Source organism: Anolis carolinensis, chromosome 1 (genome assembly GCF_035594765.1).
Source record: "Anolis carolinensis isolate JA03-04 chromosome 1, rAnoCar3.1.pri, whole genome shotgun sequence".
NCBI classification, from domain to species: domain Eukaryota; kingdom Metazoa; phylum Chordata; class Lepidosauria; order Squamata; family Dactyloidae; genus Anolis; species Anolis carolinensis.
Genome location: NC_085841.1, coordinates 189,329,409 through 189,353,921, shown reverse-complemented (window position 1 = coordinate 189,353,921; position 24,513 = coordinate 189,329,409). Strand labels below are relative to the sequence as shown.

Below are 24,513 nucleotides of genomic sequence, written 5' to 3'. Positions count from 1 at the left end.
TAAGAGAATATGAGCCGCAATACAACCTGGAGCCGAAATGAAGAAGGTCCGCCAAAGATGAAGGAAAATCCGCCAAGGAGTCTTTATTGAGCGATTCAGCCGAAAAGGACACTAGTAGCGATCATTCAGTCTACTAGCGTATCATACATTCAAAATAAAGCCATATTTATACAATGTTTCGGTCTGACAGCCCTTTGAATTTCCCGCCCCGCTCCCCCGCCCATCTGATCGCGGATAGGCTAGAAGGTTGAATGAGGCGGGCTTTCGTTTCCCGCCTTGCTCTGCCGTCCCAATGGGGAGCTGTTTTTTGTCCCCACTCGGGCCAATCAGAGAGGGGAAGGCGGGAGCTATTGAAACAATGAAGTGACTAAGCAGGAAGGATCGGATTAGTCCTTGCCCGGCCGATTTCTAAAGGGATTAATGACAGTCATCAGGGGTTCCTGTCATGTACACTGATTTTAGATATGCCTTGAGGTGTCAGGGGGGGAAGTAAGGATGGGTGGCAATGGGCGCAGCAGGGCGTCTTCCTGAGCCGTCCTGGTTTTCCCTTTGGAGGAGATATGACAATGTTTGCCTTGAGGGCGAATCACCTTTTATTCGGCGACTCAAGCCCTATACTGTCCATGCAATCTGATTCTGATTAGGTTATGCGGCAGCGGATTAACCTTTTGTTTTGGGGAAGGTAAACCTGGGTCATAGGGGCCGGGGTTCATGTTGGGGTCAAAATATTTCCCATTTGATTTCATGATCTGACAATTATATGAAATAGAATGAAAATTAAAATAAAGTTGGAACATAAACCCAGCTGGGAAAAACACATATTTTCCGGGGATCCCAAAGAGTACAAATACATATAGGCAGATAGATAGATTTCAAGGAAGTAAGGGAGAATCCATAAAGGTGGGTTACATTGCATAAAGGGGAATCATGAATGATATAAACAATTGAAAACATTTGATAAGAACGAAGTTCACAACCTCTGGGGAACCCAATATGGAAAGTCATAGGAGTGGAGTTCTAGCAGCATGATTTCACAGTTCATGAAGTTAGCCCAACGATTAGAAATTCATACAACAGTGAGTCATGAGGGTGTCCAGGTACATAGAATATGAAAATTCACGGATACATGAGGAAAAAGAGTTCATCTGTGATGGAAGGAATTCATAGAGATGGCATGGGGAAGGGGCACATGTGGGTTGTAGTCTTTGGAAGTATAAGATTTCACAAGTCCAGGGATAGGTCTGGGGAAGAGTGTTCTTCTCCTTCATAAAATTATGAAGGTATGAATGAAACGTGGAGGGCACCCGTCCGGGCACCCCCTGGCAGCTGCAGAGAGGGTGAGGGTCCTTGGAGAACTATGTCTCCCCAGCGGGAGAGCGATCCCCCCATCCCCAGTTCACAGAAAGGGGCTAGGGATCTCTTAAAACCATTCCGCGAGTCGCGGGGAGAGGAAAGTCCGGGATAAGGCTGGAGGAGGGCAGCCTGGCTTGAAAAGAGCAGTCGGTCCCGTTTGACAGTCAGCTGTTGAGGTGCCGAAAACTGGACCGATTTCGGTTCCGTTGGTGGTCTTCGAGTCAGGAGCCTTAGAAAGGGTTAGGACTAAAAGAGGAGCGTTCTAGGGGTAATTTTGATAAAGATATGAGCCAATTTGTATCGTCCGCCGTATTAACCTATGGCAGAGAAGCCTCCGCCAGGGTTTTTAAAGATCAGACGGGTTAGTGAGAGAGAGAGAAATTGCATGCAAAGGAAGGAGTCAGAGAATGACACAAAATAACCAGATAGAGAGTGTTACTGTTAAAATAAATGCTACTTTTATTGGGGGATTTGTTACATAGTTCAGGGAAGGGGAAAGTGAAGAAAGAAAAAAAATCTTTTAATAATAGTCTGCTGCGGTCCCGCTCCGTTCCTTTGGTGAGTGATCTGCGGAACTCTCCGCTGCGCTTTTAAATTAATTTAAAAGCCGGGGTTTCGGTCATCAATGTCAGGGGGAAACCTTTACCTTTACTAATAGGAAAAGTAGAAAGCAGTTTAATGCTGTATTTGTTCTCCCTTACTACCTTTCTCCCCTCATTTCACAAATCCAGTCTGCAATATAGTTATTGCTTATTACACAGAGAGAGAGAGAAACCTGAAACAGTTATGAGATACAAAAGCATATTGTGGGGAAAGTTTCTCTTATAAAATACCAGGCATGTCTTTTCTTTTCAATCTGTGCACATTAGATGTAATTTTCCAAATTGCCACCACAGGCTGATAGAGAACCAAGGAATGGTTTGAGTTCCTTTCCTAGTTGGTGGATGATCTTCAGCCCAGGAGAGATTTTGACTCAAAGGAAGAGGAGCAGAGTTTCCCTCCAATCCCAAACATCTATCCTGCCCTCTTTCAAAGTCCTCCCCGCAAACCACAGGAGCACAGTTTGCACACTGGGAAGTGTGGGAGGCATGCAGGCCGTGCTTTGGGTGGGTGGGTGGTCCCTCTGCTGCCTCTGCCCGAAGCCCAGGAGGAATGGGGAGGAGGCCAGGGCATCCCTGGCACTGCAGAGCCCACGTTGGCTTGCTCCTTGTGTCTTGGGCAGCGGATGTGGAGGCTGGCCATCTGTGCTCCAGGGAAGGAGAAGGCAGACCTGGGAGACGGATGCAGCCTGCGCTTGGTGGGGCCACAATCCCTTTGAAGAGGCAGCTTTGCTGGCTGAGGGTCCTCCTTCCAGGCCTAAACAGCTAACCAAATGCCACTAAATATAATAGTGTTCTATTGGAATGGATATCTGCAAAGGCCAAGCCGTTGTCAATTCCCACAATATGGAAAGCATTGAAAAATATATTGTGAAGGAGGCAGTGTAAGATGAATTGGTGCACAGTCCCCATAACACGCTTGGATTTAGATGGTAGGGAGTTGATGAGTTGCACAGTGGCCATGCTGTCGCATCAAAAATGGACTGCAGAATTGCTAAATCCACTTGTCCAAATTCTCACAGCTACTAGCATTTCTTGCTCCCAAAAGGATAATCCATTGAAGCTCTGAAGGATGTCCTGTCACCTGGATATTATGATGCAATTATGACATCCCACATATAGCATCACATGGCCCATGCAAAAAGGCCCTACTTGGTGTGATAACTCTGTATGCTGAAGTTGAAGTGGCCAATTAATTCCTGGAACTCTCAAAAGTTAATGGATAAGATGTAAAGTATTGTTTCTATAAGCCACTGTCTTCTACTAAAAAGAAAGGAACATTTCCAGGCACTACACGAAGTAGGAAGTAAGCATTTCTCTTCTCTATGCTAGCTACTTTCTAGCAACAATTGGTAATTATAACAACTGCAATAAAGGGGTGTTTGAAAAAGAACTCCCTAGTTTTAAGCTAAAACATATTAAAACTAGGGAGTTCTTTTTCAAACACTCTGTATTTAGCTATTAACCAATCGTGCTAGAAAAGATAGACTACAGTGACATCTGGTGCTTTACTGGATTTTTACAGTTCATAATGATATCAGTAGTTCTCAACCTGTGGGTCCCCAAGTGTTTTGGCCTACAACTCCCAGAAATTTCGGCCAGTTTACCAGCTGTTAGGATTTCTGCGAGTTGAAGGCCAAAACATCTGGGGACCTACAGGTTGAGAACCACTGTTATAAAGGCAGATTGCTGCTTCTAACAGGCAAAGTTCTGGGCTGTTCCACACAGCCCTATAAGCCAGAATATCAAGGCAGAAAATCCCAGAAAAAGTCCATTAGCTCTCTGTGGGGCTTAATAACAGTTGTTTCTAGTATTCCATTTAATTTAAAATAAGAGATTTAGATAATTCACGTTTCAAGTGCAGAAGTTGAATGCCAATGGGATATTAATTAGCCAACATCTAAGAGTGAATCTCAAGGAACAATCTTCTGTAAAATATATTCTTCTTTAAAATATAATAGCAATTAGATGTTCCTTTTGCTGGGAGTGACAGCTGTCATACTGGGATGGGTGTTTTTCTAACCCTGACTCCTCTGTGTTTGCCGAGACAAAATAGTGTCTTGGCAGGATATCTGATGCAGAACTGAGGTTTCATACTTTTCCTGAACTGGAAAAATTACACCAAGGGTCCAAAATAACTCAGAACTGTTTATTATACACAGGTGTTGTCAATCAAGCCCAAACCTCACCTGTATTCACAGTTGTCCATGTTGGGTCTGTGCTCCAAGTTTAGTCCACATCCAACGTTGGCTAGGTTCAGTGGTCTCTGGATGCAGGTGAACTACAACTCCCAAAAATTCAGGTCATTTCCCCCAAACCCCTGCAGTATGTTCAGTTGGCTATAGGGTTTCTCTGTGTCTAGTTTGGTCCCAGTCCATTGTGGGTGGACTGGGACCAAACTAGATCAATTCCCAGGTCATTTCCCAGGTCAATTCCCCCCACACCTCTCCAGTATATTTAGTTGGCCGGGGGGCTTCTCTGTGCAAAGTTTAGTCCAGATCGGTCATTCGTAGGGGTCACAGTGTTCTGTTGAAGTCAGATCCAAAGTAGGGGAACGGACTGCAGACCCCTTCATCAGTGGTCCGTCCTTGGTCAAGAAGGCAGAATGGGGTTGGACTGGGGGGGGGGGCAGTTAAAGGAGCAACTGGAGGCCACCCCCTCCCCTCTCTGCCTTTTCCTGAGAGGATCATTTCCACAAATTTGGTAAACATATCATTTTAAACCTGAGAATCATAGAATCTTAGAAACATAGAGTTAGAAGAGACCTCATGGGCCATCCAGTTCAACCTCCTGCCAAGAAGCAGGAAAATTGCAATCAAAGCACCCCCGGCAGATGGCCATCCAGCCTTTGCTTAAAAGCCTCCAAAGAAGGAGCCTCCACCAAACTCCAAATGCCATCTCATTACAGAATTGGCCATTTTCCCCATCTACATCTGGATCATTCCCCAAAAATCCACTTCCCAACCAGCTCCTGAAAGGTATGAAAAGAAAGCTGTTCCCAATGCTTTAGATGCGGAAAGAATGCTACACTTGAACCTGACCTAATGTGATGAACACTGTGGGTTACCACTTTTAAAGTGAAGGACTCAATGGAATTTAGTAAATGTGATGACGTGGTGTGAGATTTTTAAAAGAATCCTCAACAAAAACCCTATAATTTGCATACAGTTAGCCATATTTCAGAATAATTTATGATGCCTCTACAAAAATCAACCAAAACTAGTTTGAAGCCAGTTAGAGCATGAGAGGTGAATGTGAACAGAACCATTGGTAAGACCAATCTGCTAGGTCCCAGCCTATTAATGGTAACTTTTATTGAGTTAAACTCAGGGAAAAAATGGCCGAATAGATGACATTTCCAGTCACAGCAGCTGTGTACTTTCTTTCTTTTAACAAATGGCTTTTTGCTTTGTTTTACAACAAATACCTCAAAACTTCTGTACTGAAACTAAATGTACATATCACAATGGGAAAAAACATTCTATTCATCCCATCAAGGGACAGTAATTGCTTTTTGAATAACAGAGAGGTCATTGGGACCGGAAACCTAATTCAGGTGTTGTTGTTGAAGTGATCCTATGTACACTGTAAACATTATATCAAAATTTCAAAATAAAGTTACATTTGATTGTTGGCAGGATTATTCCCAGACTAGAACATGCTTTAAGTAAAGATATACTGTACTGTCTCATCTATGATGAGCACAATTTGGAACATAAACATAAAAGCTTTCTCAAACGGCCATATACTGCATTTTCGTCTTGTATACAATGCTGTTATTTCCAGACCAGTCAATTTCTAGCTCTGTTTCTTTGGAATTGTAAACTGGCTTCTTTCATAAGCAAAAGTCATTCCAAACATCCAGAATGAAAAAAATTTCTCAGGAGAATTTGGGGATGTGGGAGTGTGGAGTTACTTTAGTAAGAGAGGAGGAATTCTTCTTATTCTCAGAGGTGCTATGGAGCTACCAGTACATTTCTATTTTTGTTACCTCTGAGAGAACTCCACTATGACGATGATAATGTAGTCTGTGCTCATTCAGAAAAAGACCTAACAAGCCACTCTAAACACTTTTGCAGAAGCTTATGAAAAGCTTGGCCTCTCACTGAACATCGAGAAAACCAAAGTGCTCTATCAGTAGGCATCAACCAATCCCTCTTTTTTATCGCGTCAGAAGCAAATTGAGAACATACTGCAACTTGCTTCTGGTGTGAGAGAATCGGCCGTCTATAAAGATTTTACCCAGGGAACGCCTGGATGAGGAAGATAGAAAGCAGCCTAACGTGGTACCAACACAGACAGATAGCGGAGAGTTACGTAAAAGATAAAAAATTTGACTTTATGGGTCGGGAAACCGTGTGGGACATAATAATGTCTAGAGAAAACAAAACCATCAAGATTTTATATCAAAAACTACTCGAGTGGAATACAGAATCTGAAGGGGTAAAAGACACTATGACTAGATGGGCACAGGATGTGGGACACCCAATTCAATTTGAAGATTGGGAGAAATTGTGGAAAACTAAAATGAAATATTCTAGTTCACTCAAATTAAGGGAGAATTGGTATAAAATGTTTTTCCGATGGTACCTAACCCCCCAGAAATTATCTAAATTTTACAAAAACCAGAAAAAAGAATGTTGGAAATGCAATAATAAAACAGGGACTTTTTTTACATGTATGGTGGGAATGTAAAGAGGTCAAAGGTTTCTGGAAAATGATACATAATTATGCAAAAGGAATCTTAGATAAGAATTTTGATTTTAAACCTGAATATTATTTGTTAAATATTACCGACTTTCACTTAGAAAGAAATTAAGATATATTATTCTTTCACATAACAGCAGCTGCTCGAGCTTTAATAGCTCAAAGATGGCGTTCGAAAGATACCCCATCGGAAGACGCATGGATCACCAAATTAAGGGAATACATGGACATGGATACGATGACCTTTTTACTGCAAGATTATACCAAAAAACAAAGGACGGACTGGTCACCAGTAAAAAAATTTTTACAAGGGAAACATCAGATTAATTTTGAATAGTTGGTCAGAGCAAAGATAGACATGCGTCAGACTGAGAATGTGCGGGGATATGGGCAAGGAAAATGTATAGCATAATGTAAATGAATTACTGCCCCTGTGGAATCGACTGGAAGTTATTGGTGTGTTTTTTGTTTTTTCCCCCTTTTTTTCCTTTTTTTTTTGCTGTCTGCTGGCTGTGTGTAATAATTATTTTTATTTTATTTTATTTTTTCTTCTTTTTCCCTTCTTTCTCCTTTCCCCTCCTCACAATTTTTGTAATGTAATTCTCTAAATTTCTGGAAAATCAATAAAAAACTATTTTTTTTAAAAAAGAAGAGGCCACTAGAGTCACGTATGGACCTAGTGCCAAGACCCTACACTTGGAAGGCAATCATACTCTAATACCAAACAAGTCTGAACGCTGAACGCTGTGAATGCTTTTTATTAGTTTAATAGCTTGATTCTTCCCACTCTAAAGATTAAAAGGCTTTGAGTTTTTCCTCCAAAATGATTTTGATTTTTGCTTTTGTATTCTCTGAACACCTACGGAATCCCAATCTATTCTTCCTGACCAAGGGCCTCAGGAGAGGTAGATTCTCAGCCCTGTCTCAGGCTCTTGGGAAGAAGCCACGGCCCTCCCCTGGCCCCAACCCTCCCCTGGCCCCGCCTCCAGGTCCTAATAGGTGCCATCACCGCCCCCCTGGATCGCTGTAGCACCCACCAGGGGGCGGTTGCACCCACTTTGGGAATCGCTGGTTTTAACTGTATTTTATAACTCAATTTTGAATATTTATTTTATTGTACAGTGTTTTTTAAAGGCATGGAATTTTTGTCTATATTGTAAAGCCGCCTTGAATCTCCCTCGGGGTTCAGAAAGGCAGGGTAGAAGTGCTGTTAATAAATAAATAAATATGTATATATGACCCTCATCATGTCTCCTCTCAGCCTTCTCTTCTGCAGGCTAAACATGGCCAGCTCTTTAAGCCGCTCCTCATAGGGCTTGTTCTCCAGACCCTTGATCATTTTCATAACCCTCCTCTGGATACTTTCTAGCTTGTAACATCTCCCTTCAATTGTGGTGCCCAGAATTGGACACAGAGGGGTAGCAGGACTTCCCTGGATCTCGACACGATACTATTTATGCAGGCCAAAATCCCATTCGCTTTTTTAGCTGCTGCATCACATTGTTGGCTCATGTTTAACTTGTTGTCCACGAGGACTCCAAGATCATTTTAACACGTACTGCTGTCGAACCAGGCATCCCCATTCTGTATCTCTGCATTTCATTTTTTCTTCCTAAGTGGAGTATCTTGCATTTGTCCCTGTTGAACTTCATTTTGTTTGTTTTGGCCCATCTCTCTAATCTTAAGATCGTGTTGAATTCTGCTCCTATCTTCTGGGGTATTAGCTATCCCTCCCAAATTGGTGTCGCCTACAAAATTGATGGTCATGCCTTCTAGCCCTTCATCTAAGTAGTTAATAAAGAGGTGGAACAGAACTGGACCGAGGACGAGATCCTGCTGATGGCACCCCACTCGTGACTTCTTTCCAGGAAGAAGAAGACGCAACGTTGAGCACCCCCTGGGTTTGTTCGCTTAGCCAATTTCAGATCCACCTGACCGTAGTTTTGCCTGGCCCACATTTGACTAGTTTGCCAGAAGGTCATTATTCTGACTCAATAACTGGGCTGCAAGTGTGAGGCTGTGGGAGTGTCTGTAGCTGACTCCATTAAACCAGTACTTACACCAGATATATGTTGTCAGACAGTGTCAACTCAACTGTCGAGATGCAAACAAGGTTCCAGGTACTTTAATCCAGGTAAACCTTGTAAAATGTCACGCAACAGCAGGTGAAAAAGATGATAATGTCCCAGGAGCTGGGCAGCCATGTTCTCTCTTCAGAAGAAGCCCAGGCCAGAGAGAGGAGGGAGGGGCTGTTGCATCACAACTAGGAGTACAGGAAGCCAAGAGGGACAAACTAGAAAGCAAACACAGTATGGCAGGTGCAAATACCATGCTCTGGGGCAGGACAGTCATTTTGCAGATAAAGTCACTCAGATCTGCTCTGACTGGGATCGTGTTATTGATACACTTCCGATGGATGTAACTTTGGCTCCTGCTTGTCCAGTGCTGATGGATACCTTTCGATTTGTGCCGCCTGAGGACGTGGAGAGGATCCTTGGCAAGGTGAGAGCTACCACATGTATTCAAGTGAGAGAGATGTGGGTTTAAAAAGAGAATTTCCAGAGATACTTCCAATGTCTCTAAGTCCCATATGTTCTGATTTACTGCTATTTGACCTAATTGGCCTAAAAGGCTTTTGTGAGGCCTGTGTTTGAGTGAGGCCTATGTTTGAGAGAAAATCCTCATGTTTGGAAAGAGAGTTGTTGCAGAAAGGAAGTTACTTTTCAAGGATAACAGGACATCAGGTTCCCAGCCCTTTGGGACTGATGCTTGCAACAGAAGTAGAGAAGCAGGTGCTGAGATCAGGGTCAATAACATGAAAGCACCATTGTCTAAGGAGTCACATGTTGTTAGAACAAAGAAAACCAGTGGAATTGCATGATAGTAAAGATGCTTGTGATGTAGTCAGTATTAGACAAATGGGGTAAATGATCTTTTTAAGCCAATAAGAATGTTCTTCTACCTTCTGTAATAGTGATAAAAAAAACCTTGCAACCCTTTTCAGGTTGCGACAAAACCTTTGATTGCATTCCTGTATGCATTTTTGTCGTTATTGCTTTGGCCACGCAATGAACAGCTTTTTGCAGTTTGAAGATCCAACTTTCGTGGTGTCCTTCCCCGCCCTCTCCTGTTCTTAACTTTGGATTAAAAGGAGTACTTTTTGCATCTTTGCCCCTTCACAAGAACCTTGCCCTTCCTGGCCGATAAAACAGGCCAGAGGGGGTCTGGTCTCAAGAGCTACAACCAGGTTACTAACTGGAACTGGCTGGGGGGAACAGGCAACCCCCCTATTGCATGTAGCAGCCCCACTGGCTGCTAGTCTGTTTCGGAGCACAATTCAAGTGCTGGTTATGACCTTTTAGTCCCTAGACCAGTGGTTCTCAACATTTCTCATACCATGACTCCTGAGTACAGTTCCTCGTGTTGTGGTGACCCCCAACCATAAAATTATTTTCGTTGCTACTTCCTAACTGCAGGGTATAAATAAACATAATAATAATTATAATATTAAAGATTCTTTTTTTAATAATATCATTTTTTTTGTAAGGTTTGTAAGCAACTTTGATACAATTCTTATAACAACAACAAAAAAATTTAATATAATAAAACATTATATACAGACTATGTGGAAGAGGAAAGGAGTGGGGGGCCGTGGGGAGGGTAAGTGAACAAGGAAAAATGGGGAAAGTTTAAAAAAAGGAAATAATAATATACAAAAACAAAAATGAGCCATGCCACAGGCTCTGGAAGTAACAAATAGTAACAAACAGTATAGCAAATAGTAAAGAATCTTTTTTCCATATCAAAAAAGGGTCTAAGCTTTTTTGTTCTTTTTTCATATTTTCAATCTGTAGGTTTGGATTTTATATATACATGCGTAGTTTTGGTTATTTCAGTTACTTGAAATGACAAGTTTTAGATATTGCCATCCTTCCGGACATGATCCCTGAAAATAAAAAGAGAGAACAACACAGAAAGGTTGATATATATGACTCCAGACATATTGACAAAATGACATAGAAATGGTATAAAATACTTTTCCCTTGCTGAGGAAAGAGTTGTCAGGGGTACTGGTTGAAAGCTTTGACTATGGACTATTAACGATATAGACCTAAATTGAATCACTCATCCCAACTTGAGTAGACCCGTTGAAGGCTTTCATGGCTGGAATCACTGGGTTGTTGTGAGTTTTCTGGGCTGTATGGCCATGTTCCAGAAGCGGTCTCTCCTGACGTTTTGCCCACATCTATGGCAGGCATCTTCAGAGGTTGTGAGGTATGTACATCACAGTTTTGCTCACAATCTCTGAGGATGGCTGCCAAAGATGTGGGTGAAACATCAGAAGAGACTGCTTCTGGAACATGGCCATATATCCCGGAAAACTCACAACAACCTTGAGTAGGCCCGTTAAACCAATGGGATATTCTCAGGTTTTGATTCACTGTTCTGTCATTGAGTCCAAGAACTCACATTAGTTGAGGCCATCCACTACATTCAGATAGCTAGGAAGGATTTGGAGTGCATCTACTTTACAGAATTAATGCAGTTTGACACCAGCTTCACAGGGGCGGTTCAACCATTAGGCGAAGTGTGCGGTTGCTGAAGGTGCCATCCTCTAGGGGGTCGGGCCACCATGGCAGTTAAAAGTGGCACCGAGGTGCCTTCACTTTAAAGCAGAGGTGCAGAGTCACTTCCTTCAAGTGCTTCCCAAGCTTTGGTGGTGAGCCAGGTGTTTTGGACTCCAGTTCCCACCAACCCCGATCATCAGCCAAAGCAGTGAGGCTGTTGGAAGTTGAAGTCTCCTCCCTGGGGGCCTGGCCAGAGGAGGAGGCCACTCAAATTCGGGCATGGCAGCCGCAGCTTGCTCCCAGCGCTGGCGATGAATGGAGGGCAGTGGTGTGGAAAGCAGGGGGCCAGAGCAACGGGGGCGCCTATGGTGCGTCCAAGGTGGGCAGCCCCTTCAACCTGTGGCGCTTCCTGCAGCAGCACCAAGTACTTGCCCAACTCCTCAGCACCGTAAGCTGGGACCTAGGGTGGGCGGGGGGTTCGGGAGGAGGTTGAAGGAGGTCTCTGTGCGCTCCCAGGGAGGGCTGAGGTGCGGCCTCCTGATTGGTTGCTTCAGATACCTGGGCTTGTGGGAGGGAGTCACCAGCCCGAAGACTTTCTGAAACTCCCAGGATTTTATAGCATTGAGTCATGGCAGTTATAAGTGCTGCCAAGTTACATTTGTTTACTTTACAGCAGGCATAGGCAAACTTCTGCCCTCTGGTTGTTTTGGACTTCAACTCCCACAATTCCTAACAGCAAGGAGCAACCATGAAAACTATTTGCTCAACTATCTATGGCAGGCATGGGGCAAACTTCGGCCATCTGGGTGTTTGGACTGCAACTCCCACAATTCCTAATAGCCGGTAGGCTGTTAGGGATTGTGAGAGTTGGAGTCCAAAACACCCGGTGGGCCGAAGTTTGCCTCATGCCTGATCTAAGGTAAACAATTGGCATAATAAAGTCTACTGGGTTCAAGTTAACTAGCAAAAGAAGTGGGATGATGGTCATATGGGGAGTCAAGGCTCTTCTGCTCTTGGACTGATTCTTAAACACGCTTCATGTATTCCAAGTAGACTGAAACATACTTGTGGATTATCTGTTTGGTATTCTGGGTTATATGGCTATGTGGAAGGACCCTCAGGGCTCTTCCACACAGCCATATAACCCAGAATATCAAAGCAGAATAACTCACAATATCCGCTTTGAATTGGGTTATCTGAGTCCATATTGCCCTATATCCCAGTTCAATGTTTGGTGCTAAATTCGCAAATATAGTAATTCCTACATAACATTACCATGTATTGAACTGCTTTTTCTGTTGATTTGTTGTAAAACATGATGTTTTGGTGCTTAATTTGTAAAATTGTAGTGTAATTTGATGTTTAATAGGCTTTTCCTTAATCCATCCAACATTTTCGCTTATCCAACGCTTTTATTTTTCAGTGATTTTTTTTGGGGGGGGGGGGGGCAAAATTCTGTTCGCTTAAACTTGAAAATTACCCTGACTGCCATGGCTCAATGCCAGGGAGTCCCGGGAGTCCTCTTTTAACAAGGTCTTTAGCCTTCTCTGCCAAAAGGTGTGAGGGTCTTACGAAACTACAAATCCCAGAGGTTCATAGCACCAAACTATGACAGTTGAAGTGGTGTCAAAATGCACGAATTCTACAGTGTAGGTGAATCCTTAGAGCAGTGGTTCTCAACCTGGGGTCCCCAGATGTTTTGGGCCTTCAAATCCCAGAAATCCTAACAGCTGGTAAACTGGATGGGTTTTGTGGGAGTTGTAGGCCAAAAACACCTGAGGACCCCAGGTTGAGAACCACTGCCTTAGACTTTCCTGCCTGGGTGAAGTGGTCCATATTCAGAATAGGTTTGGCCATCAGCCAAGATCAAGACATTGCAAGGGTATTGGGAGAAGAAAGCATCAAGGTCTCCCCAAATGGAACTCTGCTCCCATTCACTTCTGTGTTACTCTTGCAGCGCATGGCAGTGTCGAGGTCGGAGGAGAGTGAGAGCAGTTAAGGGGCAAGACAGCGGAGGGTCTTCTGGCTGTGAATGGCAGAGCACTGTTTTTGGAAGAGAGGCTGGCCAGGGAAATTTATGCAGGCAAAAACTATAGACTTCTAGGCCAGGACTGTTCTACAAAGCCCAACTCTCACATGAGGTAGATTTCCCTTCCCCACATAGACCCCATGCACGACTACCCGATATCTTCTCCAAAGGGCTGGGAAGTCCTCTAGAGCAGAGCGGACACTGAATGTCCCCTTTGCTCTGTTCTGGCTCTATATCAGGGGTCCCCAAGGAGTTTGGGTGGGCCAGATGCAGCCGTCCACGGTAATTTATCCGGCCCCCGTCCGAGTCTGAAACAACTTAAAGGCACACAACAACAATCCAAATTCACTTGACTATCTCATCAGCCAAAAGCAGGTCCACAGTTCCCACTGAAATACTGGTAAGTTTAAGTTATTTAAAATTGCTCTTCATTTTAAATATGGTTCTTTCATTGTCTTTGTTTGTTTGTTTGAGTTTGGGTTTTTTCACATTACAAACATGATATGTGCATAGGAATTTGTTCATGTCCTATAGTCCTCCACCACAGTCTGAGGGACTGTAAACCGACTCTCTGCTTAAAAATGTAAGGATGTCTACTTCAAATGATGCAAGTGGGCTTTCGAGAGAAGAGGGGGAATTCCCCTGGAGAGATCCATGTGTCATTTAGAGGTGCCACAGAGCAAAGAGAACTCCCCAGACTTGGTAAGAAGCCTGCTTTTAATGTTTTAAAGGCAGGAAAGGTGGTAAGGGAGAACAGGAGGATTTCAAATCTGCAGGAAACAAGATACAGTAGAGTCTCACTAATTCAAGCCTCGCTTATCCAAGCCTCTGGATAATCCAAGCCATTTTTGTAGTCAATGTTTCCAATATATCGTGATATTTTGGTGCTAAATTCATAAATACAGTAATTACAACATAACATTACTGCGTATTGAACTACTTTTTCTGTCAAATTTGTTGTATAACATGAAGTTTTGGTGCTTAATTTGTAAAATCATAACCTAATTTGATGTTTAATAGGCTTTGCCTTGATCAGTCCTTATAATCCAAGATATTCGCTTATCCAAGCTTCTGCCGGCCCGTTTAGCTTGGATTAGTGAGACTCTACTGTATGTGCATGTTCTACAGTGTGGAAGGGCCCTTGAACATGTCACATTATTTCGACTTAGGGGGAGGAAAAGGTCAATCACCCCTGAACAATGGCAAGTGTGAATGTTACAATTAGCAAGCTTGAATAGCACTGAGTAGCCACAAAGCTGCAAAGTCAATCAGTGAGGGTATCTGTACAGAGGTAGCCCGGAGGAATCCTTTGTTTGGGAGGTGTTAACTGGCACTTGATTGTTTGCTGTCTGGAGTTCTCCTATGTCTGAGTGGTGTTCTTTATTTACTTGATTCTATTTTTTTTTTAATTCTGGTAACCAGATTTTGTTCATTTTCATGGTTTCTTCCTTTCTATTGAAATTGTCCACATGCTTGTGGATTTCAGTGCCTTCTGTGTAGTCTAACATGATGGTTGTCAGAATGGTCCAGCATTTCTGTGTTCTCAAATAATATTCTGTGTCCAGGCTGGTTCATCAAATGCTCTGCTATAGCTGACTTCTCCAGTCTGCAGTGCCTTTTGTGTTCTTTGATTTATGTCTGGGCGCTGTGTTGGTGGTCCTAATGTAGACTTGTCCAGAGATGCACGGTATATGGTAGACTCCTGCAGTGGTTAGAGGATCCCTCTTATCCTTTTCTGAACATAGCATTTGTTAAATTTTCTTAGTGGGTCTGTAGATTGTTTGTAGGTTGTGTTTCTTCATCTTTCTTCGTCTTTCTCCCACCCAGGAAATTCCATAGATAGATAGATAGATAGATAGATAGACACACACACATACATATACACTTGGCATGTGTGATCCATGAAAAAAATGCTGCCATGTTGGGTCTGTGTGCCAAGCTTGGTCCAGATCCGTCACTTGCTGGGTTCAATGTTCTCAAATACGGGTTCTCAAACACAAACTATAACTCTCTGATGCCAAGGTCAATCACCCACAAAGCCTGCCAGTATTGGCCATGTTGGGTCTGTGTGCCAAGCTTGGTTTGGATCCATCACTTTTCTTCTTATCCCAGATTATAAGGCAGTGGGGACTCATATAATCCAGTTTAAATCAGATCCTTGGCGGCTGCAGCTCCCTTTTCCTCAGGCGAGGAAGGCAAAGGAGAATGAGGGAAAGCTGGTGCTTCATTCAGATCCAGCTGCTTCTGGAGTGAGGAGGAGGATAATCCGGATTGGGAGCTGTGGGGGATTTTTTTTTGCAAAACTTTGGAGAGCTTTGTGCAAAAGAGGGAGAGAGAAAGGGAAGCCAGGGGAAATTTCTGTGGCTTCCTTCTTCTCCCTTTTCTCCTCCTCCTCCTCCACAAGACCCGGAGCCTTCAGGAGCCGAGGCCAGTGAAGCCTGGGTAGAGAGGCTGCAGAGGGAGCCGGACAAGGAGAGGGCCCTCCGAGAGCAGGTAGTCGGCCCCTGGTTGGTTAGAGCAGCAGCAGCACACGGGAAACCCTTTCCTCCCTCTTTTCCTTCCACCCATTCCTCACTCCACGTTTTGTGCACAGGAAAGCACACTCCTGCAAAACCTTCTCTTCCTCCTGCTTTTTAAATGCTATATCCAGGAGTGAAAACGCTCCAGGTTTAGTTGGCTCTTAAGCCTGACGCAGGAGATTGGTTGAAAATGCTTTCTCATCCGAAGGTATTCCGAGGGTGGGCTGCAATGCTTCGATTTAGAAGGTTAATTCAGAAGCAGCAAACCACCTCGGATCCCAGTTCAATATTAATAGGAATAATGAATCTATTATGAATGATGACAGTTCTGATTTATTCGCCCATGCCTAATATATACACTCCATTTGCTTCATTGCCAACAGAACCTCTGAAGATGTTGGACACCGGTGCCAGTGAAACGTCAAGAGAGAATGATACTGGAACATGGTCATACAGCCTGAAAAACTCACAGCAACCCAGTGATTCCAGCCATGAAAGCCTTCAACAACATGTTGAACATACCTTAACTAATCACTTCTGGGGGGTTGGGGAAGACTGACTACAACTGTACAACTGGCTACACAGAAATCCCAAGTTTTAAATTTTCAAAAACCTTTGTAATTCTCTTTGAAATGAGCAAATGGACTGAAGTGTAGCCAGTGAAGAGCGGATGCTACACGGCTTTTATCCACAAGACTTTGCTGTGTCTTGATTGCACACCTATCACTCTTATTACATACTACCGTGTTTCCCCGAAAATAAGACCTCCCCAAAGAATAAGACCTAGCAGGGGTTTGGGGGGATTGCCAAATAGAAGGCCTCCCCTGAAAGTAAGACCTAGCAACTAAGGCTGCAGCAGAGTTCCATTGGGAAGCATGGCTGCGGGGCAGAACCAGCACTCATTCATACACCGGAGGGAGGGAGGGAAAGTGCTTGCTTTCTGTGCCTCCCTGGCTGGCCTTTCCTTGCCTGTCCCCCAGCCGAGGCTTGAAAAACCTTCCGTGGCTTCTGCCGTTTCTTCCTTCCTTCCGTCTCCCTCCTGGCCATGCTGCCTTGCTTCCCAGAGGCTTCTGATTGGCTCCTGGAGCCAGGGCAAGGGAGGGTGGGAGGGAGGGAAGGAAGAGGACTTTCGTCCTGCTGCTTTCGCTCCTTAAAGGTACAGGACGCATTGGGATTCTCCTCTCATCTTCCTATCCTATGCCATGAAACTGATTATTTTATACTATTATTCTATTGCCATATTATTATCATCATATTCTGTTACTATTATTATATCCCATTACTATATTATCCTATTAATATATTTTAAATCATTATATTATATTTTTCTATTATTATTATTATATCATTATATTATTATTATATTATTATTCTATTTTCATATTATTATATTATTATTCTGTTATTATTAAATTCCATTTTATATTACCCTATTAATATATTTTATATCATTATATTCTATACTATTATTCTATTATATTATCATACTATTATTTTATTATTATTAGCATATTCTGTTATTATTATTATATTCCATTTTATATTATCCTATTAATATATTTTATATCATTCTATTCCATTCTATTATTCTATTATCCTATTATTATTCTATTATTATGCTATTCTGTTATTATATCCCATTATTATATGATCCTATTAATACCATATTATTATCATTTTCTGTTATTATTATATCCTATATTATATTATCTCATTAATATATTGTATATCATTATATTATTATTATATTATCATATTATTATTATAGTATATTATATTATTCATCATTCATGACTACATTGAAACTAGAATATAGAGATATCAGCGTGGAAACCTTGTGAAACCTAAATTGCAAGAGGTACCATAGATTGTTGTACATGTAAATAATGGTAGTAACAAGAAATTCTTGATAGGATTCATAGTTTGTCTGGTTATGCTGGTTTGTGATGACAACTACTTTACAGTATATAATAAACTTTCATTTTGTTGTTCAACAATAAATGTGAGCTCTTCTTCATGGAAAAATAAGACATCCCCTGAAAATAAGACCTAGTGCATCTTTGGGAGCAAAAATTAATATAAGACCCTGTCTTATTTTCGGGGAAACAGGGTATGTTATTTCTTTTTTTTTTCTACTAAAGAACATACCTCCAGTTTGAACATCTGTCTAGGCTGATCATTGATGTTGTAAAGGAAAGACCCCAAAAATGTTCCTTCCTCTATTTCGATATCCTTCTTAAATCCCTGAAAAGAAGCAAAGGGGCAAAGTGGGATAGATTGCATGATTTATTTCCAAACATACCTTAAGTTGTTAGACAATTTGCATATTTTGCTCTGGGGTTGTTTTGGAGTTCTTTTTTTGTTTTTGATTTTTGATCAACCTATCCATGTGACTTCTTCTCAGCAGAAAAAGACTGCAAGTATGCCAATGATTTCAATCAAGAAACAACTTCCTACAGAGATACTCGCAGGAACGCCTCAGCAAGAGAGAGTCCAAAAGTGGCAGTTTAAAACCCGGAACCTCAATCAGTGGCTGAGACCGGATGAGAAACTCCCTCCTGGGCACACAGAAGACTGGGTAACTTGGAAAACATTGAACAGATTGTGCTATGGTACCATGAGATGCAGAGCCAATCTTAAGAAATGGGTCATAAAGTGGAGCCCATGACATGCGAGTGTGGAGAAGAGCAAACCGCAGACCACTTACTACAATGCAGCCTGAGCCCCGCCATATGCACAATATATAGCGACACCAGAGGCACTCCAAGTGGCCAGCTTCTGGTCAAAGGAAATTTAGCATAATGCCAAGTTTTTAACTTTGTTTGTGGTTTGTTATAGATTATAGCTGTATTCTCAATTCGCTTCTGACATGATAAATAAATAAAATAGCAGGGAAAAAAAGAAAAAGAAATAAGAACCAGAATTTAAAAAAATTACTCACATATACGGAAAGGTTTTGCAGAGCAGTGGTGGGAGCCATTTCTTTCCTCCAATGGTCCATAAGCAAAAACACAGGGCAGCTGGGTTGGAACAGTTTAATTATTAAAAAGTCACGAGAACCATCCATGGCCCAGGAATTTCCTGGTGAATTATCGGACTGATAAGTAAAGAAATGAAAAGGAAGATCAGAAACTTTGTAATGGGCAGGAAGAAAAACACCAATGTAAACCCTGAAGGATCCCTACCTGCAGAATGACATTTGGTGACCTCTGGTAAATCCAAGTGATGGCCATCAGGCAAACCACTGCTCCTGCTCCCTTTCTAGATTTCACCGCAACGGCTCCTGTAGATATTAAGGTATAGCATTAGATAAATTTTCCTCTCTGGAATTCGTAGGAGATAAACCGAAGTGAAAGGCTCTGAAATAAACATTTATTTAGCTCTGAATCACACTGCTCAAATAACCCCAAATAAGACTCGGGTTTACGACTCTTGCCTCTAGATCTTTACAATAATCTCTCTATTCTGTTCAATGGTGGAATACTGAGTGCTCCAGCTTTTGCCTTTTCCTGAGAGGAGGTTTGTCTGCTTCGGAGTAAAAAGGAAAGATGGGATGGGGAATCTAGGCAATACGCTGCCTTTATGTGTGTGTAGACACATGCATGTATACATACATGTGGATGTTTGTTGATTTCCAGTGATTCCATATAGTTTTTTAAGCAACCCGTCCTTACAATTTGTTTCACTAGTGACTGACCTCCTCTGAAACACAATCTAATGCCAGGGCTGTCCCTGCTTGGTTTCCAAAATCAGAAGAGATCTAGCACTCAGTTGCCAAGATCAGAAGGATCATTGGGGTTGCAATAATTTTTTTCCCCTAGTTCTGACTGTATCACTAGGAATTTTGAGGCCAAAAGCCAAGGCAGAAGCAGATAAATATTTGCATAGGCAATTCCATACACCAACTCCAGGAACCTCGTCAAACAAGGGGACGAGGCGCTTCACCTAAATATTGAATTGGGGGAGGTCAATCAATTTCATGCTGTCTCTCTCGATTCTGCCTTTCTCTCCAGTATTTTTTTCTTCATCACTTCCACCATCCTATAGCGTTCATTTCTGTCCACTGCTGCTGTCTTGCTATGTGTTTCCCACTGTTCTGTGATATGTGTGTGTGTGTCAGGAGCAACTTGAAAAACAACTGTAAGTTGCTTCTGGTGTGAGAGAATTGGCCGTCTGAAAGGACGTTGTCCAGGGCCACCCAGATGTTTTGGTGCTTTTACCATCCTTTAACACTGTGTGTTTCATGTTGATTTTAATGATTATTTTTATTGATGCTGATGTTTTTATTCGGATAATTGTGTTATTCAGATAATTGGGTCGGGGTATAAAAATAAAGTTGTTATTATTATTATTATTATTATTATTATTATTATTATTATTATTATCCTTGTAGGAGGCTTCTCTCATGTCCCCGCATGGAGCTGGAGCTGACAGGGGGAGGTCATCAGCTCTCTCCTCAAGTGGGATTTGGTCCGGCAACCTTCAGGTCAGCAACCCAAACTTCAGGTCTTCAGTCCTGCCAGCACAAAGGTTTAACCCACTGCGCCACCAGGAGCTTCATTATTTGTATGTTCCGTGATGCATAGACGTAACGAATTGAAAGGTTTCACTGCCACAACCACAGTTGAATATAGAGCCGAAGATAAATACCCAAATACTAATCAGAAAGCTACACTGCCATGAGCAGCAGAAGATCAATGCCCATAAGGGTGGCAAACTGAACATCACCACCTTGCCTGCCATTTTCACTGCCAGTAAAGCCTTGCATTGCACAAAGCAAATAGGGGTCTCAATATATTACAGAATTATAGCATGTGACAATCACTCTAACTGTCATGGTTTTCATCTTGTGGCATCCTGGGAATTGGAATCCAAAAAAGGGCTCGAATTCCCTGCGAGAGCAGGCATGGGCAAACTTCGGCCCTCCGGGTGTTTTGGGCTTCAACTCCCACAATTCCTAGCAGCTGTTAGGAAATTTGCCCATGTCTGTGCTAGAGGAACAGACTGCAGAGTCCTAAGTGCCGACCCAAACTACAAATGCTGTAATTCCATAGGATGGGGCCATGGCAATTCAAGGGGAATCACACTGCTGCAATCATGCTGTACGGATATCCCCTAAGACAGAGAAAGGAAAGAAGATGGAACTCATTTCAAATGAAATTCTTCCTCAACTTACCCAAAGAGTTCAAAGGAAAATCTTCCTTTCTGTAGTTTTGCACGATGTAACACTATTGCCAAAAGACAAAGTTGCTGTTAAGCAAGTCCTTATGAGAGTCTATGCCAGTAAACACTGCACAGGGATAATAAGATTTCTCTTCCCTCTTTGCTGCACCGAACCTCAAAGCTAAACAGACAGGTATGTGGAGAGGAAGGAAAGGATGCGTCTGTCCCTGAACTCTGCCCCTTCACTCGCCCTTCTGGACAACACACACCCGCATTTGTCTTGGTTGGCTGGGGAATTCTGGGAGCTGAGTCATGGTTGTCTGCATGACATTTCTCCACTCCCAGTGAGCACTGCAGAGTCAACCAGGTTAATTTGGCTTTGACCTGCATTAGTCAATGTCGGGGGAGGATCCCACAGCTTTGGGACAGTGAGGAAAGCAGGATCAGGTTTAAATTGGACTATGGCACTGTCTCTAGAGGACACTCCACCCTGATCAGCACGGGGGAAGATGGTGGATCTGGCATCCATAGAGGGGCCCATGCCATCAGGAAGGAGGAGGAGGATCAGGTCCTTCCTTCTTCCAGTCGTGTGGGCCATGATGCTGATGCCAGAACTGGGCACCTGTGATTGCCAGGCGCTGGCTGTGAGTGATGATGGCATCACAGAGTGAAGTGACCATCCTCGGGGCCAATATAGATTGGGCTGAACTATGTAGACTCTAACCAGCAGGTTCCGAAGGGAGTCGCTTTCAATCTGAACCTTGAAGAGACTTTCCAAAGCTCCATCTCCACTGTTATATAATGCAGTTTCATAATGCAGATCAACTTCCATTATATCCTCCCATGCCCTGGGTGGAGTAAATAGAACCAGAACAAAATGGATGCAAATGTTAAGTCACATAAAATACATTCCAAGGTGTTCATCTTGTGATCTCTGATTGTTTATGGGAGGGACACCTGCAATCCTTGGCCAGGGAGCTCCGCTGGTGCCTCTGACCAAAGCCTCAATCCCAGGACCCCATAGGTGGCTGCCATGGCAGTCAAAGAGGGATCCTAGCACCACCGTTGTGCAATGGGAAAGGGCCCTAACCACATACTGTCAAGATCATTGAGTTGGTGCTCTGTAGCTTCTACAGGAACATATTACTGTGGACACTGAAATATCTCTTCTAGATTCATTTACATTGGAGAGAGAGAGAGAGAGAAAGTAAGGCACATCATCAACTTTATGTTCTTACCATTCTTACTGTTATATTTTCAATAAGATCTTCAGTGTCTTCAGTAAGAATGTCAATCCCCAGTGATTGCAGAAGGGAAGTAGCCATTTCTCCTTCATTTTCTTGCCTGGATATAAATGATAGACCGTGGTGGTTGTGGGGCCCTGTACATTGTGATGTTTCGTGGCACCAGAGGGGGAGCTCTGAAGAAGGGCCTTTGATCCACCAAGCTTCTACCTAGAGGCAACAGACCACATTCTTAGCACAGCCCTTGCGCACATCTGGCAGGTCCAGGAAAAATACTTGGAAAAGTGTATTTGTTTATTTTTAGATCTATAGAAAACCAATGGTTATTATTAAGATTTTTTTAAGTAGATAAAATTAAATACATTATTTAAAAGGTCAAATAGTTTTGGTGTAACTTTTAAAGTTGGGGTTAGACCCAGAGTGGGTTCTCCCTCCAAGTGACATAGGAGCCACCATCTACCACCCCACCAGCTGCCAATTACAGAAAAGCAAACCTTGCTGAAGATTTGAATGGGCAAGTTGAAGGGGCAACTTCATCCCAAGGCCAGCAAACATACACTTACTACAGCAAGGGATGCTGTTGTTCATGCCATAGTCTGATTCTAAGGCTCTTTCACCAGCAGAAACATGGCTTTTTTTGCTGATCTTTTTGAAGACCCTGAAAAAGATGAACATGGTTTGTACGCTCAAAAGGACTTCAAGGTTTTATTCTTCTTCCCTTTCCCGCCAGCTGTCCTGACTTTGCAGAGACAGTTCCAAATCATCCACCCCACTTTTTCCTCTGCTTTTAAAATAGCCTAATTTCTCTCTCCTCCTCCCATTGACCCTTTTCCTTTTTGAAGAGAAAAGGAGAGGAGAGGAGAGGAGGGTGCAATCTTGCTCTTTGCAATAGGTTCAGGCAAAAGAAAACTGCTGCAACTTCTCCTAACTCATCGGTTCTTCAGCATTAATAACTTTGGCCATGTTTTTTTTCTTTTCTAAAATAATTTTTATTTACATACATTAAGAATTTACAGTGAAACAGAACACAAAACAATGAACACTTTACAAACACCTTGACCACACTTTGGCCATCTTGACCACACACGGTTGCTTTGCCACATGTATGTGGACTTCACCCCACTGTGTTTTTCTAAGCATTTCTATTCAATTAAAGCATGGAGCCCATGCAAGATATTTCTGTGGATTCTCCGTTTGAGGCTGTTTCTAAACTATTTGGAAACGTGATGATTTAAAAAATGCTTCAAAATTGACTCCAGCACTTAGACACAGGCTAAAGCATCAGATTTGAAGTGTTATGGCAATTCCTTTTTAAAAAATAATGGCTTTTAATGCTAAAATGGCACAGTATTAAATTTATACTCATTAGCCATTGAAAAGTTTTCTTTTTGAAGGCATAGATACAGGGTTTGTCAAGGACAGAACGCCACAAGATCAAAGATAACAGAGTTTATTGGATTTACAGAACTCAAAATGCCCGTAAAAGACAAGGGCCAGGCAACATTAGCCTCAAAAAGCAAAAAGGGGCAAGAAAAACGTTCAAAAGATAAACCGGATTAAACCGGAGTTTAATCCGGGTAAAATCAAAACAGCTTGCTTCAGCTTGGGAACAAACAAAACAGAAGCTGGGAAACAAAGAGTTCAAAAGAATGTAACTAATTGGCAGCAGATGCCTCTCTGCTGCCAGTACTATGTTTTGAGTAACTTAGAAGTCACTCCTACACACAGCAGGCAAACTTCCAATACAAACACAACAGCCGAGGATTGAAGCAGTAGAGTAGTCCCAGTTCTTTCCGAAGGTCGATAGGCAGAAGCAGACGTTTGCAGTTTTCCAAGTCCAGAAGGAGAATCCAAGCCCGTAGTCAGTTCAGTCCGTAAATCCAGAGTAGCAGATGGCGTCCGTCAAGAAGACGACGGAAGGTCAAAGCTATTGAGATTAAGCAGAGGTTTGCACAAACAAAAGCCCACACAATTCCTCCCGCCGTCTGAACCCAAATTCCAAAACAACTTACGTAATCAGCACACGAAACACACCCGTCTTCAGGAAAACGTCCCACACAGATCCCAAGCGTTTGTCCAGATTACCTTGCCCAACGCAATTTGCTATTGCTCCCAAGCCCCATTTTATGCCAGTTACAAGTCCTCATCACTATCAGCTGTTCTCCTTAACCCGGGCGTTTCCTCATCACTTTCCTCATCAGAACTGGAACACCTCTGACTACGCCCCACAGCATCCCCAGCTGTGGATCCCGTCCCATCCCTCCAGCTTGTCCATGGGTCTAGTCCTGAAGGTCCCCAATCATCTTCCATCCCATCATTGCCAGTGGCACC

General features: G+C 42.7%; 1 protein-coding gene and 1 long non-coding RNA gene across 3 annotated transcripts in view; one reads left to right on the top strand and one right to left on the bottom strand.

Moving 5' to 3' along the window:
• The first annotated feature begins 8,685 nt into the window (after positions 1 to 8,685).
• The window catches only part of LOC134293816 (uncharacterized), a 29,528-nt gene continuing 13,700 nt past the window's right edge, over positions 8,686 to 24,513 (top strand). For both annotated transcript variants that reach the window (XM_062962616.1, XM_062962612.1), the window contains exons 1-2: positions 8,686 to 9,161; positions 18,183 to 18,353. In XM_062962616.1, the coding sequence (XP_062818686.1) occupies positions 8,862 to 9,161; positions 18,183 to 18,353 (471 nt within the window). In that variant the 5' untranslated portion in view covers positions 8,686 to 8,861. The remainder of the gene's footprint in view (positions 9,162 to 18,182; positions 18,354 to 24,513) is intronic.
• On the bottom strand, positions 10,164 to 23,565 carry LOC100555227 (SUN domain-containing protein 3). Its single transcript, XR_010000780.1, has 7 exons — positions 22,746 to 23,565; positions 22,177 to 22,392; positions 20,952 to 21,003; positions 18,961 to 19,058; positions 18,717 to 18,872; positions 17,924 to 18,019; positions 10,164 to 10,605 (listed from the first exon to the last, which is right to left on the bottom strand). It is a non-coding gene; the product is annotated as an SUN domain-containing protein 3 (long non-coding RNA).